At 51.1% G+C, this 16,205-nt stretch overlaps 1 protein-coding gene, 1 long non-coding RNA gene and 8 other non-coding genes across 13 annotated transcripts; all 10 read left to right on the forward strand.

The window, feature by feature from the left end:
- The first annotated feature begins 673 nt into the window (after positions 1-673).
- Positions 674-3,361, forward strand: LOC138810697 (uncharacterized). Of its 3 annotated transcripts, XR_011367215.1 has the most exons (9): positions 674-897; positions 1,128-1,205; positions 1,394-1,784; positions 1,972-2,028; positions 2,197-2,228; positions 2,431-2,463; positions 2,890-2,934; positions 3,166-3,192; positions 3,273-3,359. It is a non-coding gene; the product is annotated as an uncharacterized lncRNA (long non-coding RNA). The 3 variants fall into 3 exon arrangements; XR_011367216.1 differs by having other exon boundaries at positions 1,394-1,444; positions 1,756-1,784; positions 2,890-3,361; XR_011367214.1 differs by having other exon boundaries at positions 2,890-3,361.
- On the forward strand, positions 971-1,047 carry LOC138810713 (small nucleolar RNA SNORD26). Its single transcript, XR_011367226.1, has one exon. It is a non-coding gene; the product is annotated as a small nucleolar RNA SNORD26 (small nucleolar RNA).
- On the forward strand, positions 1,250-1,319 carry LOC138810712 (small nucleolar RNA SNORD27). Its single transcript, XR_011367225.1, has one exon. It is a non-coding gene; the product is annotated as a small nucleolar RNA SNORD27 (small nucleolar RNA).
- Positions 1,615-1,689, forward strand: LOC138810711 (small nucleolar RNA SNORD28). Its single transcript, XR_011367224.1, has one exon. It is a non-coding gene; the product is annotated as a small nucleolar RNA SNORD28 (small nucleolar RNA).
- Positions 2,069-2,133, forward strand: LOC138810710 (small nucleolar RNA SNORD29). Its single transcript, XR_011367223.1, has one exon. It is a non-coding gene; the product is annotated as a small nucleolar RNA SNORD29 (small nucleolar RNA).
- Positions 2,291-2,363, forward strand: LOC138810706 (small nucleolar RNA SNORD30). The gene has a single exon (XR_011367219.1). It is a non-coding gene; the product is annotated as a small nucleolar RNA SNORD30 (small nucleolar RNA).
- LOC138810707 (small nucleolar RNA SNORD31) lies at positions 2,546-2,613 on the forward strand. Its single transcript, XR_011367220.1, has one exon. It is a non-coding gene; the product is annotated as a small nucleolar RNA SNORD31 (small nucleolar RNA).
- LOC138810708 (small nucleolar RNA SNORD22) lies at positions 2,975-3,099 on the forward strand. Its single transcript, XR_011367221.1, has one exon. It is a non-coding gene; the product is annotated as a small nucleolar RNA SNORD22 (small nucleolar RNA).
- A 3,719-nt stretch (positions 3,362-7,080) lies between the features above and the next one.
- LOC138810705 (U2 spliceosomal RNA) lies at positions 7,081-7,271 on the forward strand. Its single transcript, XR_011367218.1, has one exon. It is a non-coding gene; the product is annotated as a U2 spliceosomal RNA (small nuclear RNA).
- Positions 7,272-8,394: 1,123 nt separating this feature from the next.
- LOC138810664 (WD repeat-containing protein 74) lies at positions 8,395-16,181 on the forward strand. Of its 2 annotated transcripts, none has more exons than XM_069997832.1 (11): positions 8,395-8,912; positions 9,407-9,513; positions 10,140-10,261; positions 11,258-11,333; positions 11,445-11,591; positions 11,750-11,851; positions 14,633-14,733; positions 14,821-14,876; positions 15,157-15,302; positions 15,651-15,707; positions 15,967-16,181. In XM_069997832.1, the coding sequence occupies exons 1-11, from the start codon at positions 8,840-8,842 to the stop codon at positions 16,138-16,140; spliced, it is 1,161 nt and encodes a 386-aa protein (XP_069853933.1). In that variant the 5' UTR covers positions 8,395-8,839; the 3' UTR covers positions 16,141-16,181. The 2 variants fall into 2 exon arrangements, with proteins under 2 accessions (XP_069853933.1, XP_069853935.1); XM_069997834.1 differs by lacking the exon at positions 8,395-8,912 and adding an exon at positions 9,226-9,329.
- Positions 16,182-16,205: the final 24 nt, after the last annotated feature.

Below are 16,205 nucleotides of genomic sequence, written 5' to 3' on the forward strand. Positions count from 1 at the left end.
TGGTGGGCAGCGCGCCTGCGCACTCCCTAAGACGCAAGCACGTCACTTTGGCGCCGCAAGTGAAGGGGCGGAACTCCCCACACCGGTCCTGGCTGGAATTGCTGACCCACAATTCCCGCGGCTGCCTCAGTCAATTCCAGATGCGCGTGCGCCCGCCACAGTCCCGCCCTCAAGTCCCGTGAGCCTCTGCGGGACACTATTTAAGGTTCTCCCTTCGCGGCCATCTGCCTCGTTTTTCGCTGACCTCGGTGAGTGTGGTTCGTTGCTTGTCCCCGGTAACTGGGTTTTTCTCGTTGGCCTTTGTTTTCTGCGTGAGATTTTCTTGTTGTTAGAAGACCACGTCAGCTGGCGCTCCCTGGTGCTCTTTCTTGTGTCTGTGCGCTGGTCCTGGGGCTTGTCCTCAGGACCTGGGCCCAGCACCCTCGGTGTTCCACTCTGGGCTGGCACAGTCCTACCTGAAGCACAGCCCCGCTACTGGCTTTTGGATGGTCAGTTGGAGGTTAGTGTCTGAGGACTCATGCCTAGGCTGACATCGAGCAACGATCCTCAGACCTCGCCTTCCTGAGCAGCTAGGGTTACAGGCGCGAGTCGCCCGCGCCGGTCTTTAGTACCTGCGAGGTAGCCGGGGCGAGGCCGGGGCATTAAACCGGCAGCCTCAGCGGGGGTGGGAGAAGAGAACACCACGGCGGCGGCGGGCCGCACATGGGGCCTCTCTCTGATGAAAACACTTCACAGACCTGTACTGAGCTCCGTGAGGAAACTGAACTCTGAGGAGACGGCCCTACCCAACACGTGCCCCTCACTGCCTTGTTGAGACTTGAAAATGGTGCTAAGATAAAGTGTCTTTTGCAGGGTTGAGGCATCTGAACGCATAAGGAACCGGACCGTGTTCTCATAGTAAGTACCTGTCGATATGCTGAACGTTTTTTCGTTGAAGGCAGAATTTCTGTAGAGTTTCCTAGGGCATGTGCTACATTGATGATTTTTTTTAGTTGAACTCTCTCTTTCTGATGGCTTAGTGGAGAAAGGACAAAGATCCTGAGTAGCACTATTGACCGAAAACGTCATCTGTGAAGGCTGATTTAATTGACCCAACAGGGTAACAAAATGCCGTTTGTATTTTTCAGGTGTGGGCCTGCTTAAAGGAGCTGGCTAGGATGAGACAAGGGCCACCATACAGTCCCATCAGTGCAGTAATGCTTCAGGTGAGTAGTGATAGGGTGGGGAGGGGGGCGTTTTCTAGATGGCCATTCTGTGATGAATGTAAAATGACAAGCATATGGCTGAGTTTTAAGTGATGTCATCTTACTACTGAGAAAAAGGGCTCAGTGGTACAGAGGTGTTATTTAAAAGGCTACCAATTACCAACCGTGGCTCCCTTATCTGTCTGCAGCATCTGGTTACCTATCCTGAAGTGTTCCTGTGTCTTCCAGGATGAATACAGGTAATTCTCAAGAAATGGCCCTGGGTTATCTTTACAGACTTCATGAGGGGAGAGAACAGTAGAAGCAAAGTTTCCTTTTTGCTTCTTATTCTCCTGAATGAAGGCTGGGGGAAATTGAAACCCTAACTATGGTTCAGTTCTTAGAGAATGTCTGCTTGGTCCACATAACTGTCAGATGATTTGAATCAACAGGCTGATCCTCGGTGAGGCACAACAGTTAATAGCATGTTAGAGTTCTGATGGCAGTGGTTACTGATGAAGAAATTTTATTCAGTCTCAAACATGGAAGCAAACTGTTTCTCTTTTTCCAGGTCTTTGCGATAATTTTCTCCATCTTAAGGTATGTTTGTGCTGTGAAAATTTATATGAACCCTTTGTGCAGGGAGTAACTAATGTTAGCAAATCCCTGTCAGCTGTTAAAACTGAAACACAGCAAAGACCCTGCATACTTTCCCAATCTATTTCCAGTTGTAGCTAAGAAAGGTTTTGTTTGAGGTAGCGCTTGCTGATTTTTTTCTTTCATTTAGGAGCTTCATGTTGTTCCTGTATATGATAGAACAATCCAGATGCCTCCAGTCATAGAGGTAAGTTTGGTTCTTTTTCCCCATCAAGTAAATTATCCAGTTTCTATGATGAATCAAACTAGCTCACTATGACTGTTAATGAAAACACATGAACACCTGAGAAACAAAAGATGACTCAGGGGAGCCATGTACAAAAGGACTTTTATACATGAGTTTGTCTTTTTCCAGGTTGTTTACCAGAGATGACTGCTGACTTCAAGGTGAGTGACTGTCAGTATGTGTACGTTTGCCTCATTGGGCAGAATAGGGCCTTTTCAGGCCTGTGCATGATGACTTCCTTAATGGAATCTCGTTCGGCTGATGCCTTGCTGTTGAGACTTGGAAATCTGATATTCTGGGGAGGGTTGTAAGTATGCAATCAAGTACGTTCTGTATTTATTGATTTAAGTCTTTTTGTTTCAGAACTGGATTTATGCAGAGGCTGGGATCGATGAGGTAAATGTCTTTGGAGTATTTATAGTTACCATGCCTGTGATTGTGAAGAGCCACATACTGAGCAAATGCTGATAGGTTCCTGCTCACAGTGATGAGTTGAATACCGCCCCAGTCTGATCACTGTGACTGAAAGGTATATTCTGAGTTGTGAGCTTACCTTTGCGAATGGAGTAAAAAAACAGGCTCGATTGTTGAAGCTGGTGTTGATATTTCACACCTATAGTCCTAGCTACTCAAGCTGAGGATCTTGGTTCAAAGGCTCTGGCTCAAGTACTAGAGTGCTTGCCTTGAGCTGAAGACCTGAGGGACAGCACCCAGTCCCAGAGTTCAGGCCCCATGACCTAGAAAAATATGTTGAAGCAGCCTAGCAAATTGCCCTTTTCTCCCTCAACCACAAAAATAAGCTTCCAATATCTGCCTTTGCAGGAGAGTTAAACATTTTGCCTGCTCAACTGTAGGTTGCTATCATTGGTAAGTAAATTTACTTCTATGAGGTATGACAATTAAGATTTCCCAATGAAGAAATATGCACATGTCTTACTTCCTGTCCTTGCCTCAGAGCCTGTAAAGGTGAACCCACTGGGGCTGGCTGGGGGAAAAGAGGAAAATTGTTCCAGAAGGAACTGTCTGAGGGACACCAAGACTAGTACAACAGGGGGTAATAAAACGAAATGGTACTAAGACATGGTTTTTTTCCCCCAGATCTGAAGGATAAGACCATGCAAATAGGTAAATTTTTACTGTTTGGGTTTTGGTTTTCTCAATGTTTAGAACACAGTGCTTTTCTAACACTCAGCTTTTCTCTGTAGGAGCCTCAAGCTTTGGAGAATATTAAAGGAAAATTTCAGACTGTTTTCCAACCCAGTTTCAACTTGCTTCATTCTCATTTCCTTAATAAAGCTGCATTTCTATTGTGATTTGCTTTCTTGTGGTTCTGTTTCACATGGTCCAGAGTCTGTTAGGAACTTCACCTTTAGAGCAAGTCTAGGCACACAAGTAAGGCTAGCTTCTACTCAGGGGACTGAGACCTGAAGACTGGTTTAAAGCCAGCCTGGGTAGCAAAGTCAGACTGATCTTCAATAAATAAACCAGAAGATGAAGTGGCACCTGCTCAAGTGGTAGAGTTCTCTTGAGCTGAAATGCTCAGAGTCCAGGCTGAGAGTTCAAGATCTGACTGGCAGATAGATTAGCAACGATTGAAGGAAATAGGTTTTCTGCAGTAATGGAAACAATTGAGGGGGAATGACAACCTCCATCTTCATGGTTGACATGTGCAAAGGCTGGTAAAGGTGCATCCCAGGTGAAAAACTGCTACTTTAAAAGCCAGCCAAAGGGCTGGGAAGGTGGCTCAAGTGGTAGAGTGCTAGCCTTGAGCTGAAGAGCTGAGGGACAGCACCCAGGCCCCACAACCGGACCCCCCAAAATAAAAGCCAGCCAAATTCAGATCTGGGGGCTTGGTGCTGTTGGCCTTCACACTACTGCTTGAGTCACAGCTCCAGCTTTTGTTTTGGGGGTATATTCTGGGTTTCCCTGCCCAGGTTGGTTTCAAGCCTGCCTCTTCTGATCTCACCTAAATGTAGGTTTACAGGTGCAAGCCTTTGGCCCCCAGCTATTTTTTTTTCAAGCAGGAAGAAACTTGTTTATTAACACAGCAGCCCTTTTTAAAGCAAAAAAGATTGGGTGGCATGGCAGGGGAGGAAGAGGAACTAATCACTGTCAAGGTCACACTCTATCATGCACCTAAGCTTCCACGGGCTGGTTATACACTGAACGTAAAGCAAATTGGGCTCTGCCCACTCAGCGCCATCTTTGCTGTCCATGTGCTCTACACAGCTGGATATTCTTACTCTTGGGGTTTGTATGTTCCAGAAACATAATATCATATGCCCCTGCATCCTTGAAGCTAGGGGTTGTTACAAAGATAGCTACAGGGGGCTGGGAAGGTGGCTCAGTGGTAGAGTGCTTGCCTTGCATGTTCAAGGCCCTGGGTTCGATTCCTCAGCACCACATAAGCAAAAAAGAAAAAAGCCGGAAGTGGCGCTGTGGCTCAAGTGGTAGAGCACTAGCCTTGAGCTGAAGAGCTGAGGGACAGCTCCCAGGCCCAGAGTTCAGGCCCCACGACCAGACCCCCCCAAAAAATAAAGACAGCTACAGAAGCTTTATTACAAAGATAGCTAGGAGGATACACAATGTGCACAGTGAGGCATGGACTCCCTTGAAGCAGGAGGCAATCCATCACAGGGTGGGATGCACAACATCGCACAGCAGGCGCCATTCTAATTGGGCAGGGTATGAGATAGGGCTGAAGTCCGTGTGAAATGTTTTAAAGTCTCTCTGGCCTCTCTTTGTTTTTAGTAAAGGATCACTTTCTCGGCTTAGTTTTCCTCACACAGTCTGGGACCATAACAGTCTAGGAGACCCTTCACCCCTACACCAGCTCTCACTGAATTCTCAGTGTTAGCTCAGGCCCAGCAGTCAGGGCCAGCAGTGATCTGCTGGGTGCCAGGAAGGAGATGGGGCCCCAGAGGAGCCACAAGACCAATAGGGAGGTAGAGGCTGTGGGCAGAGGCAGGAACATTGTTTGTTTTTTGGTCTGGTCATGGGGCCTGAACTCTGGGCCTGGACGCTGTCCCTCAGCTCTTCAGCTCAAAGCAAGCACTCTACCACTTGAGCCACAGCACCACTTCTAGCTTTTTTCTTTTTTCTTACGTGTTGCTGAGGAATTGAACCCAGGGCCTCATGCATGCAAGGCAAGCGCTCTACCACTGAGCCACCTTCCCAGCCCAGAGGCAGGAACATTGTAATGGGTTGTGTTCCCAAATTTCATAAGTGGACGCTCTCATCACCCAGTACCTGTAAATGTGACCTTACATGGAAATGGGCTCTTGGCAGGAGATCAACGCCAATTTCTGTTGTTATTGTGCCCCTAAAAGGGGGAAATTGGGTCCCAGAAATGCACCAAGGGATGATCCTCTGTAGAGACTTCACTCTGCTCTCACAGGTTTAGAAGCTGAGAGAAGACCTAGAATTCACCGTGCCTTGTACCTCCTGAGGGAATGTGGCCCAGAAGACACTGATTCCATGTTGTTGGACTTCAGAGCTGTGAACACAGATCTCTAAACCACCCAGTCTGCAGTGATGTGTCAGAGGCACACTACAGAAATATCACACAAGTGTTCCACTCTTTCCACACGCTCTCCAGACCACAGTGCCTCCCCCAAGTTCACGGAAAGGGTTTTATGGAAAGCAGGGCCCTTCACAAGCGGTAGCCATGGCCAGGTGGTCACTTGCGTCTGTCTGGCATCCACAGCCTCAGCTCTCCACCTCCTGAGACCAGTGGGGAAATTAGGACAGGAAACAGAGGTATGACGTTCTGAAGCTGGTGAGCCTCTATGCTGCTGATGCTGGATCGCAGGATCCCAGCGCTTGGGTCACCTGTGCTTGGAACAACCAAGACGTCCCTTGTAAACTCAGTGGGGAAAGACTCAGGAAGGTTTGTGAAGAGGCTGTTCAGCTGGTCATGGCGTCTCGCCTGTGTCCACCGAGCCCAGGCTGGCCCTTTACAGGGGGAGAGTGGACTAGGCTGTGCATCCACATGTCTTCTCTGAGAGGCCGCAGCCAGCATTCATTCATTATCTAAAGATCCAGGGAGGTGGCCGGCCCGGCGGGAGCGTTGCCCCCAGCTATTTTGAGGTTTGTTTTCAAGTTTGCCAGTACTTGGGCTTAGAATGCTGCCTGGGCAGTGTCCCTGACCTCTTGCCCAAGGCTAGCACAACCACTTGAGCCACAGTGTTACTTCCAGCTTGTTTATGTGGTACTAAGGAATCGAACCCAGGGCTTCATGCAGGTGAGGCAAGCACTCTACCACTAAACCACATTCCCAGCCTCGTCAGATTCTTTTATCAAAAAGAGTGAAGCTGTGGCTCGGAAGGGTATTGGGGTGTGGAGCTATCCAGGGAAACCTGTCCCTGGTTAATGGAACATTAGGTGAAGCTTCCTTCCGCTCCTGGCAGCACTGGTCCCTACTCGAGGGACCCAGAAACCCGGAAATACTTTTCTCAGGTTATCTCCCTCCTGTGGTGCGGGGTGGCACAGACAGCAAGTGTGGTCTGTGTGTGTATGGGGGTGGGGTGGTGGCGGACAGGCTGTGGGGTCCTCTGAGCACCCCCCACCCCCCACCCCCCATGCAGAGGGGAAAGAATCTTAAAGGCCACCGTCTGAGACCAACCCACAGGGCAGCACAGTTCTACATCTCCCTCTTCCCCCAACCCTAAACCCTCCAGGATGGGATACTAACGCCACAAGCAGCGAGAAAATGAGGCTTGTGGACACTGAGATCACGGTAGTAAGCGCAACCAACCTCAGGATTCCAAATAGCAGGGAAGGGGGCGGGGTTATGCAAAATACATAAGCCCCGATCAAGCACACCAAATAGAAAAGGGCTATATTTCATGATTTTTCTATAAAGAAAGCTTTATTGCAAAGAAAAGATAATTCTTATATGACCGTAAGGAACACATAGGATTGGAGAATAATTTGACTTCTGGCGCATGTAAGTCACCACAATTGTAAAATGGGTAGCAATGATAAGGCCTTCGGGAACAGCTGTCTGTAGGCATCGCTTCTCGGCCTTTTGGCTAAGATCAAGTGTAGTATCTGTTCTTATCAGTTTAATATCTGATACGTCCTCTATCCGAGGACAATATATTAAATGGATTTTTGGCACTAGGAGATGGAATAGGAGCTTGCTCCGTCCACTCCACGCATCGACCTGGTATTGCAGTACTTCCAGGAACGGTGCACTCCCCATCCGGGGAAATATGATTTGTTCTAAAAGTAAGGCTACTGTGGCTATTTATACCTAGTTTTAAGGGGTGTGCTGGTTTACTGCCCTCTTTATAGCGAAGCGTGTTGTTAAACCATATTAACAGGGTCCGCTGATGTTAAACAAAGGTTATGGTTGGTGGGTCGTGGAGCTTGAGCTTTGTCCCGGCGCTCTTTAGCACAAGGCCAGCGGCCAGTGCTCTGCTTATCCTCGGATGAATACGTGAGCCCCCGGCTGGCCATCTAGGAGTTTCTTTTTTTAAGTGAGTCGGTGCTGCTTTTAGACTTATATCCATGGAATACGTAGATGAAGATGTTTTCCTTTATTGAGTATTCAGATTTGTGATTCCCCCTTTCCTCTATGGAGCTGGTTCTTGGGTCTCTTGACTGCTGAGGTGCACAGTACCGGTCCTGTTCCATAACTTACCACTTTCAATTTTTTTTCAGTCGTTATAAAAATGATGCACAGTTTGGGCCAGTTGCATTGCTCAGGTATAGAGTTTATTTCTTTTGGGGCAGTTTCTCCCTTTCCCTCGCTGTCTCCCAGTAAACTTCCTTAGCCATCAGAAGAGACTTACTAAGCATGAGCCTTGAGAGCCCTTTCATCACAAATTTGACGAGTTTCGTGGTCAAGTAAGGGTGCTGTGGAGATAAAGATGCCTTGTCCTGAGTGACTGGATTCCGCTTTGAGTGAAGACACTACCACAAAATGGCTACGTTTTACTTGTGCAAGCCATCACTCAGTCCATCACAAAGCCATGAGGCAATTCTAAAATTGCATTTATCAAATTAAGTCATGGCCGCACAGGTCTGAAGCTGAGGGAGGTATAACAGGTTTAACACACCTGCCTAGCAAGCATAAAAACTACATAATAAGCTATAGTAGAAAAAGCTAGGCAAATGAGCTAATTGCCCTTAACACACCAGACCAACTGTCAAAAAGCGGTGGCTCACGCCTGTAACCCTAGCTACTCAGGCTGAGATACGAGGATTGCGGTTCAAAGCCAGCCCAGGCAGGAAACGCCGGGAGGCTCTCATCTCCAACACACGACTGAAAACCGGAAGTGGCGCTGTGGTTCACGGGGTAGAGCGCTCGCTTTGAACAAAAGAAACCCAGGGACAGTGCTCAAGCCCTAACTTCAAGTCCCAGGACCAGGAAAAAAAAGAAGATAAAAATCAAAATAGGAGCTGGGCGCAGGTGGCTCATGCCTGTAATCCTACCTACTCAGGAGACTGAGGTCTGAGGATTGTGGTTCAAAGCCAGCTCAGGCAGGAAAGTCCGTGAGACTCTGATCTCCAATTAACCACCAGAAAACCGGAAGTGGCGCTGTGACTCAAGTGGTAGAGCGCTCGCCTTGAGCTGAGGGACAGCGCCCAGGCCCAGAGTTCAAGCCCCACGACCGACCAAAGGAAAAAAGAAAAATCAAAACAGGACCCGAGAACGCTTTCAACCAGCGCTGCTGCCTTGAACTAGCTTTGAGTTTTGACACTGTCGTACCTGCAGCGACTCTGACCTCCCGGCAGTCTGTAACCCGGGCATCGCACCTCTCGGATGATCACAGTGACTAAGATCAGGATTAAAAGAACCTGTGGTTGCCAACGACTCCGCCTGGCCAGTGAAATTAGTACGTGGTGAACTAAACTAAATGAAATCGAGAATTATTACTCAGTGAATCTGGCGTTACAGAAGCAGGGTGGGGAAAGATCGCGCTGTCAGCCCGCTCCGCAACCACAGAACGGGCAAGCGACTCTTCAGCTCTACGGAAGCAAGCGTCTCCGGATTTCCTTTTCCTAAAGCAAAACCGGATGGATCGGGCAGAAGCGCCTTCCTTACCCCCCGGGCTTTTTCCAGCTCGCCGCCGGCGGCGCGCGGGGGGCGGGGGGGGGGCGGGGGGGGGGCGAGGGGGGGCGCGGGCCGTCGCTCGCCGGTGACGCTCGAGGCGCGCCGGAAGTGCGGGCCCGGGCTTCGGGCTCCGTCATGGCGGCTGCCGCGGCGCGTTGGAACCATGTGTGGGTCGGCACCGAGACCGGCATCCTCAAAGGTGGGGGCTGGGGCGGGCGTGTGGACGTGCAGGGGTCGGTGCCGGACGCTTGCGCGACTGACGCCCTCATCCTGCAGGGGTGAACCTTCAGCGGAAACAGGCAGCGAACTTCACGGCGGCGGGACAGCCGCGGCGGGAGGAGGCGGTGAGCGCCCTGTGCTGGGGCGCGGGCGGCGAGGCCAGGGTGAGTGGCCGCGGGCCGGGTGCTGGGGGGCTCGGGGCGCCCTGTGCTGGGGCGCGGGCGGCGAGGCCCGGGTGAGTGGCCGCGGGCCGGGTGCTGGGGGGCTCGGGGCGCCCTGTGCTGGGGCGCGGGCGGCGAGGCCCGGGTGAGTGGCCGCGGGCCGGAGCTGGGGGGCCCGGGCGCCCTGGGCCGGGGCGCGGGCGGCGAGGCCCGGGTGAGTGGCCGCGGGCCGGAGCTGGGGGTCCCGGGGCGCCCTGGGCCGGGGCGCGGGCCGGGCCGGAGCTGGGGAGCCCGGGCGCCCTGGGCCGGGGCGCGGGCGGCGAGGCCCGGGTGAGTGGCCGCAGGCCGGGCCGGAGCTGGGGGGCCCGGGGCGCCCTGGGCCGGGGCGCGGGCGGCGAGGCCCGGGTGAGTGGCCGCGGGCCGGAGCTGGGGGGCCCGGGCGCCCTGGGCCGGGGCGCGGGCCGGGCCGGAGCTGGGGGGCCCGGGGCGCCCTGGGCCGGGACGCGGTAGGCGAGGCCCGGGTGAGTGGCCGCAGGCCGGGCCGGAGCTGGGGGGCCCGGGGCGCCCTGGGCCGGGGCGCCCGCGGCAGCCTCGCCCTGGCCATCCTACCCTCTTGCCTCCCCTTGCAGATTCTGGTGGGCTGCGCGGATGGGACGGTGAAGCGCTTCGATACGGAGGAGGGCATTTTCCAAGGCCAGAGACACTGCCCCGGCGGGGAGGGTACCTTCCGAGGTCTCGCCCAGGCCGATGGGTAAGACTGGTCGCCTGGCTGAAGGTTCACCTCGTAGGGAGAGCTTTGAAGTCCCCCCTCTTAAGGATAACTGAATAAAGGTGTTACATCCTTAGGTCACACTGCCCTTGGATGGGTGACAGGGACCAGGGTTCCTGCCTTCCGTGGTTCATTTCTATTTTACACATTTATTGAATACTGAGTGTAATTTTCACCTGCAATGAGCAGACAAACTGTATTCCTTGATAAAGTTTGCATTCTCTAGAATTTTCTCCTGGTTCCATTATAATGTTTGAGGTAGCACTGGAAAACTTGTAATAGTCCTGTAATATTCATGTAATAAAACATACTGGGGATGGGGGTCCTGGGACTTGAACTCAGGACCTGGGTACTGTCCTTGAGATTTTGTTTTGTTTTTGTCAAAAGCTAAGGCTATACTACTTGAGCCACAGCTCCAGTTCTGGCTTTTGGTGGATTAATTGGTCATTAGAGTCTCATGGACTTTTCTGCCCTGGTTGGCTTCAAACTACAATCCCCCTGCTCTCAGCCTCCTTAGCTGAGATTATAGACATGAGCCACCAGCACCCAGCCTCACTTTTTTTTTTTTTTTTGGTGGGTTGTGGGGCTTAAACTCACGGTCTGGGCATTGTCTCTGAGCCTCTTTGTGTTCAAGGCTAGTGTTTTACCACTTAAGTAAGCCACAGCACCACTTCTGGTTGGTTGGTTTTGAGTGGTTCATTGGAGATAAAGAATCTCTTGGGGACTTTTCTGCCTGGGCTGGTTTCCAACCTCCATCCTCAGATCTCAACCTCTTTAAGTAGCTAGGATCACAGGCATGAGCCATCAGTGCCCAGCCTTACGGTTTTTTGAGATAGGGTCTCACTATGTTGGCCAGTCCTGAACTTACAGGTTCATGTGGTCCTCTCATCTCAGCCTTTTTAGTGGCGGGACTACAGGTTCACATCACCTGTACCAGGCTTCATGTTTTAAAATCCTTATTTCCTTCCCTGCTTGCAGCAACCTCATCACATGTGTGGATTCCGGGATCCTCAGAGTCTGGCATGACAATGAGAAAGAGACATCATCTGACCCCGTGAGATTCTAGAGTTAATAGCTGAGGAGGGTGGAAGTCAGCTAGGGCTCATGGAGGCTTTGGGAGGGGGAGGATTAAGGATTCTGCGCTGACCCATCTCATTCTTTACAGCTCTTGGAACTGAGGGTAGGTCCTGAGATATGTAGGATGCGCCAAGACCCAGCACACCCCCACGTGGTTGCTACTGGGGGGAAGGAGAATGCTTTGAAAATATGGGACCTGCAGGGATCCAAGGAACCTGTGTTCAAAGCCAAGAATGTGAGTGATGGGGCAAGGAGAGACTGTGGCTGAGGTCAGGGGAGGCTGAGGTCACTGACTAACCTGAGTCTAGATGGGCTTACAGGTGTAATGAGGGACTTAAGTGGCACACTAAGCCTGTCTATACCTCATCTTCCTACCTTACTTCCTCCCCCCAGGTGCGGAATGACTGGCTCAATCTGCGGGTTCCCATTTGGGAACAAGATATACAGTTCCTCCCTGGTTCACAGAAGCTTGTCACATGCACAGGATACCAGCAGGTGAGGCAGCATCTCATTGCTGCCTGCTGCTGGGTTGAGCAGAATAGACTTTGTAGTATGACACAGCCACCTTTGCACCGTCTTCTTCTGAGCTTCCTCATCTAGACTAGCCTTGGTACTGAACCTGTGGCATTCCCTTACTATAGTCTAGGATGGAATTTCTTAAATTATTATTGTCGGGGCCTTGGTGGTGGTTTTATGTTTGTGCTTGTCGTCCTGGGGCTTAAACTCAGGGCCTGGGCACTGCCCTTGCACTTTTTTTTTTTTTTGGGTCCGGTCGTGGGGCCTGAACTCTGGGCCTGGGCGCTGTCCCTCAGCCCTTCACCTCAAGGCTAGCGTTCTACCACTTGATCCACAGCGCCACTTCCGGCTTTTTTCTTTTTGCTTACGTGGTGCTGAGGAATCCAACCCAGGGCCTCAGGCATGCAAGGCAAGTGCTCTACCACTGAGCCACCTTCCCAGCCCCTGCCCTTGCACTTTTTTGATCAAGGTTAGTGCTCTACCACTTGAGCCACAACTCCACTTTTGGTGTTTTTTGTTTTTTGTCGGTCACGAGGCTTGAACTCTGGGCTTGAGCGCTGTCCCTGGGCTCTTCAGCTCAAGGCGAGTGCTCTACCACTTGAGCCACAGTGCCACTTACAGTTTTCTGGTGGTTTATTGGAGATAAAAGTCTCATGGACTCGGGGGCTGGGAAGGTGGCTCAGTGGTAGAGCACTTGCCTTGCATGCTCGAGGCCCTGGGTTCAATTCCTCAGCACCACATAAGAAAAAAGCCGGAAGTGGTGCTGTGGCTCAAGTAGTAGAGTGCTAGCCTTGAGCTGAAGAGCTGAGGGACAGCGCCCAGGCCCAGAGTTCAGGCCCCATGACCAGATCCAAAAAAAAAAAAAGTCTCATGGACTTTCCTGCCTGGGATGGCTTTGAACTGATCAGATCTCAGATCTGACCTCAGATCTCAGCCTCCTGAGTAGCTAGGGTTACAGGCGTGAGCCACTGGTGCCCGGCTTACTTTTGGTGTTTACCTGGAGATGATACTCATGGATACCAGTGGCTCATACCTAGAATTCTAGCTACTGGGGAGGCTGAGATCTGAGGGTACTGGTTCCAAACCAGTCAATGCAGGAAAGTCTGCAAGAATCATCTCCAATTAGCCACCAAAATGCTGGAAGTGGAGCTGTAGCACACTAAACTTGAGTAAAGAAGCTCAGGGACAACACCTAGGCCTTGAGTTCAAGCCTGGGGGTCCAAGGGGGTGGGGAAGTCTCATGGGCTTTCCTTCCTGAGCTGGTTTTGTACCAGCCCTCCTATCTCAGCTAAGTAGCTAGGATTATAGGCATGAGCCTCTGGTGCCTGGCTAATTATAACTCATATCTCTATGGTTAGGAAGAAAGGGAAGTGCTTTCTTCACAGTGGTCTTGTGGACCTCAGACTAGGTGTCAAAGCTATCATGGTCCTGATATATAGCCACTGATTTGCCTTGCTATACAGGTAAGACACTCCTCTCTTTGGCTTCAGAACATTTCAGTGTGCTGATCTTGGTGGTCTGGTCCTGATGATGTGAGAGCCAGGCACCAGTGGGTGAGACCTGAGGATTTCCGTTCCAAGCCAGCCTGGGCAGGAATGTAACTCCATTTAACCAGCAAAACGCTGAAAATGGAGTTAGCTAGCCTTGAGCAGAACAGCTAAGGGACAATGCCCAGGCAGTGAGTACTGGTGCTTACACCATAACAAAAAACACAGGACTTTTTTTTTTTACAAAGAAGGTAACTTTATTTTGCCAGTCCTGGGGCTTGAACTCAGGGCCTGGACTCTGTCTCTGAGCTGCTTTTTTTTTTTTTTTTGGTCCGGTTGTGGGGCCTGAACTCTGGGCCTGAGCACTGTCCCTCAGCTCTTCAGCTCAAGGCCAGTGCTCTACCACTTGAGCCACAGCGCCACTTCCGGCTTTTTTCTTTTTGCTTATGTGGTGCTGAGGAATCGAACCCAGGGCCTCAGGCATGCAAGGCAAGCGCTCTACCACTGAGCCAACTTCCCAGCCCTGTTTTTTTTTTTTTTTTTTGCTTGAGGCTAGCACATTTCCACAAGCCACAGCTCAACTTTTATGTCTTTCTGTTTATATGGTACTGGGGGATTGAACCCAGAGCTTCATGCATGCTAGGCAAGCACTCCTACCACTAAGCCACATTTCCCAGCCCCCCCCCCCCTTTTTTTTTTTTTGGTTTTTGCCAGTCCTATTGTACCACCTTGCTTTTTATCCCTCTGTTGCCCCAAATGGGAGGATATTACGTTCACCTTCTGCCCCAAACCACCCAACATAGGAGACTTTTTTTTTTTTTTTTTTTTTTTTTTTTTGTCGGTTGTGGGGCTTGAACTCTGAGCCTGGGCGCTGTCCCTCAGCTCTTCAGCTCAAGGCGAGCTCTCTACCACTTGAGCTACAGCGCCACTTCCGGTTTTCTGGTGGTTTATTGGAGATAGGAGTCTCACGGTCTCTCCTGCCCGGGCTGGCTTTGAACCGCGATCCTCAGATCTCAGCCTCCTGAGTAGCTAGGATTACAGGCGTGAGCCACCAGCGCCCGGCTCATAGGAGACTTTTTCCTTTTGCTGTTCATTCATGTTCCAGAACAAGTCTGCCCACTCCTACCCTTCCATTCCCAGTTTTCAGAGATGAGGTACATATCTTAAAAAGTTGCTCTGGGGAAGGGGGCAGGTCATAGGAAGCAGTGATCAGAAGAATGACAAGGAAGCAGTGGGATGGAGAGGCGCTGGTGACGCCTCTGTGTTCCTCTAGGTCCGTGTGTATGATCCAGCCTCCCCCCAGCGCAGGCCTGTCCTAGAGAGCACCTATGGGGAGTATCCGCTGACTGCCATGACCCTCACTCCTGAGGGCAAGTGAGTATTTAAAGGGGAAGGATGGGGCTCAGGAGGGACTGTAGGAGGTTCCTGCTTATCCCAACCCACTTTTGGTCTCCTTCTCAGTTCTGTCATTGTTGGAAACACTCATGGGCAGCTGGCGGAAATTGATTTTCGGCAAGGTGAGTGGCTTAGGGAGTGCTTTGGATGAGGAAGTCATTTCCCTCTGCATTGGAATAGGGAGCTGTTCAGGCCTCAGGCAAGGACAGGATGCTTTGAATTCATGGTTTTCCAAAAGCTAGCTAACCCCCTGTGCTTTAGTTTCTTCATCTGTAAAATGGAAATTGGCAACCCCTGTCTTGGGGTTCTTTGAAGGATAAAGTTTTGGAATGTAAAGTGGTCTGAACAGCAAGCATTCAACATTCAAAAAGAAGTTGTTGGTGCCTCCCTCTTCTTCTCCAGGGCGCCTACTGGGCTGTCTGAAGGGGCTGGCAGGCAGTGTCCGAGGGCTGCAGTGCCACCCTTCAAAGCCCTTACTAGCCTCCTGTGGCTTGGATAGAGTCTTGAGGATACATAGGATCCGGAATCCTCGTGGCTTGGAGCATAAGGTATGAGTCCAGCTCTCATGCCGTCATCCCCTCTACCTACTTAATGGTTTTCTGAAGCCCCGATTTTTTGTGTCCCTGTTTTTTGTTTTGTTTTTGTTTTTTGTCGGAGGTGGGGCCTGAACTCTGGGCCTGGGCACTGCCCCTTGGCTCTTCAGCTCAAGGCTAGCAACCTACCACATGAGCCACAGCTTCACTTCCAGCTTTTTCTGCTTATGTGGTGCTGAGGAATCGAACCCAGGGCCTTATGCATGCAAGGCAAGCACTCAACCACTGAGCCACCTTCCCAGCCCTTGTTTTGTTTTTAATCTCAGCTTTCTAAGGCTTCTTAATGCCCCTTCTCTTTTTCAGATTTATCTGAAGTCTCGACTGAACTGCCTCCTCCTGTCAGGCAGAGATAACTGGGAGGTGAGCTGTCAGGTCTGGGAATGTGGGAGCTAAGGGCAGGTGATTTTCCTGTGGAGAAAAGAGGCAGCTGGAACAGAACCAGGGCTGTCCATTCATCTGTGGTGTCATTTAAAGTGTCTGAGTGGTGCTAAAAAAGCAGAATTGTCGCCTGCAGTGCCAGGCATTGTGGCAGTGGTTACTAGATGAAGGTGGTGGTGGTTCCCAGAGGGATTATTTTCCAAGTATCTCCTTCCTATTTCTGACCCTTCCCACTCATCAGGATGAGCCACAAGAACAAGAGCCCGATAAGACGCCCATAGAAGACACAGAGACCGATGAACTTTGGGCCTCCTTGGAGGCAGCAGCCAAGCGGAAGCTTCCTGGTTTGGACCCGACTCAGGGGGCTCATCAAACCAGGAGGAAAAAGAAACGACCTGGGTCCACCAGCTCTTGAAGACCCTGTGCCCACTATGTAAATAAACAGCTAACACCTACCAGGACTCCGAACCTTCTGTGATG

Source organism: Dipodomys merriami, unplaced genomic scaffold (assembly GCF_024711535.1).
Source record: "Dipodomys merriami isolate MVZ:Mamm:240054 unplaced genomic scaffold, mDipMer1.0.p SCAF_505, whole genome shotgun sequence".
Classification (NCBI taxonomy): Eukaryota; Metazoa; Chordata; class Mammalia; order Rodentia; family Heteromyidae; genus Dipodomys; species Dipodomys merriami.